Genomic DNA, 1,738 nt, shown 5'->3' on the forward strand with positions numbered 1-1,738 from the left:
TCGGGTCAAGGAGCCGCTCGGCAGCGAGTCACGGCCGACAGGCGCTCCCGCCCTGCGGCTCCTGGAACCCTCGGCCGCCCCCCGCCCCCGCCCCCCAGAACAGCTTGTCCCCGCAGGACGGATGCGCTGGGGACCCATCACACCAGATGTCCCACCTGTGCCTACGCTGACTGTTGGCAGCAAAACGTTACAGGCTATCGTTAACGATCATCCCGAAGGCTGAGGGAGAAGCGGCGCCTGACGGCAGGGTGCTGTCCCCACAGGTGTCCCCGCAGGTGTCCCCGCGGGTGCGGCGGCCTGAGTGAGGCCAGGGGTGACCACCTCGCCCGCCCCGCAGACACACCAGCAGGATACTCCCCAGTTGGAACTTTTGTTCAGGACGGTGTTGTACCAAAGCACCTTTCCCTCCGGCCACACGAGGTATCGCCAGAAATAGGAGTCCACGGCGACCGTCAGGCCTGGTCAGACAAAGGACGCCCTCAGAAAAGAACACGGCCACCCGAGCAACTCGGACTTCGCCGCCGCGGGGCGAATGGCCATCCCAGAGCCCCAGGCTTCGGGCGCAGGTCCCGTGGAGCAGCCACGTCGGCACGGAAGCCACGAGCTGAGCCGCCGGCCTCAGAAGGGGACGGCGCGTCGGCCCTCGGCTCCCCAGACGGGGCCAGCCGCCCCTCCCGGCCCGCGGGTGGAGGCGCTAAGACGGTTCGTCTCTGTTGGAGGTTAAGGCCAGCTCTCCCGAGAGCCCCGCTTTCCGTCACAGTCGCCCGCGGCGGCTCGCACTCACCCAAGCAGAGAGTCCCGGCCGGCAGGGCGCAGCGCACGGCCCGCGCCACCGTCACCCTCCGCGAGCGCAGCAGCAGCAGCAGCACGAGGCCCAGGAGCAGGCTCAGCTCCGCTCGGAACACCAGGATGGCGAAGGCCGAGAGCCGGATGAAGCGGGCCCACTTCAGCTGCAGCCAGGCCGTGAGCGCCGGCAGGACTGCAAGACACGGGGGGCCGCTGCGGGCCACGCACTTCCTCCCGGTGAGGGCCACACGGAACCCTCCGGGAGACCGTGCACGCCATTCGCACCCAGATCTGCTGACGCGGCGCCACCACACAGCCTGGAGGCCGCCTCTGAGGACTGACCGCACCGGGAACCCCCGGGCTCCGCTCCGCACGCCCAGCGCCTCCCCTCCTCCCCCAGGCCTGCAGGGTGTCCCGCTGGCCCCTCGCAGGGTTCATTCCGGACCAGCGCCCTGCCTGCCACCTTCCCCAGGGAACGATGAGGTCCGGGCCACGCCCCTGCTCTGATCGGCACAGACCCGCAAACCCCGCCACCCACGGGGCCTCCCCCCGTCTGCCTGGGTCACCCCGAGGGCGCTCGGACAGAGCTGTCCGTCTGGCCCGAGAGCAACTTCCCTCCCCCCGCACTCACTGTCCGCAGACGAGGGAGACCCTCGCAGGTGGCACCTGCCACCTGCCGGGAGGCGTGCCTCCATCTGGCACCGGGCATTTGTGACGGACGCCCCCTCACTGGGGCCGGCGCACCTGCGTGCGCCCGTGAGGGTGCGGGGCCCTCGCTGGCATGACAGGTGCGGCCCACCGGCAACCTACCCACGAGCAGTGCCAGCACGTTGGGGAGCGTCCGCGTGCAGTAGAACATCAGGTGGAACTGCGTGGCCGTCACCCAGCAGAACATGGTGGCCACCGTGGCCCCAAACTGCCGCCTCACTTCCTTTTGCAGAGTCCAGAGTCC

General features: G+C 69.9%; 2 protein-coding genes across 2 annotated transcripts in view; one reads left to right on the top strand and one right to left on the bottom strand.

The window, feature by feature from the left end:
• The window catches only part of LOC115303989 (dol-P-Man:Man(7)GlcNAc(2)-PP-Dol alpha-1,6-mannosyltransferase-like), a 4,075-nt gene extending 3,871 nt beyond the window's left edge, over positions 1 to 204 (top strand). Inside the window, exon 4 of the mRNA XM_029953935.1 lies at positions 194 to 204. Within this exon, the coding sequence (XP_029809795.1) occupies positions 194 to 204 (11 nt within the window). The remainder of the gene's footprint in view (positions 1 to 193) is intronic.
• On the bottom strand, positions 86 to 1,732 carry LOC115303750 (dol-P-Man:Man(7)GlcNAc(2)-PP-Dol alpha-1,6-mannosyltransferase-like). The gene is made up of 3 exons (XM_029953645.1): positions 1,597 to 1,732; positions 785 to 979; positions 86 to 458 (listed from the first exon to the last, which is right to left on the bottom strand). Exons 1-3 carry the CDS (start codon positions 1,679 to 1,681, stop codon positions 208 to 210), a joined length of 531 nt encoding a protein of 176 aa, XP_029809505.1. The 5' UTR covers positions 1,682 to 1,732; the 3' UTR covers positions 86 to 207.
• Positions 1,733 to 1,738: the final 6 nt, after the last annotated feature.

Source organism: Suricata suricatta, chromosome 10, assembly GCF_006229205.1.
Source record: "Suricata suricatta isolate VVHF042 chromosome 10, meerkat_22Aug2017_6uvM2_HiC, whole genome shotgun sequence".
NCBI lineage: Eukaryota > Metazoa > Chordata > Mammalia > Carnivora > Herpestidae > Suricata > Suricata suricatta.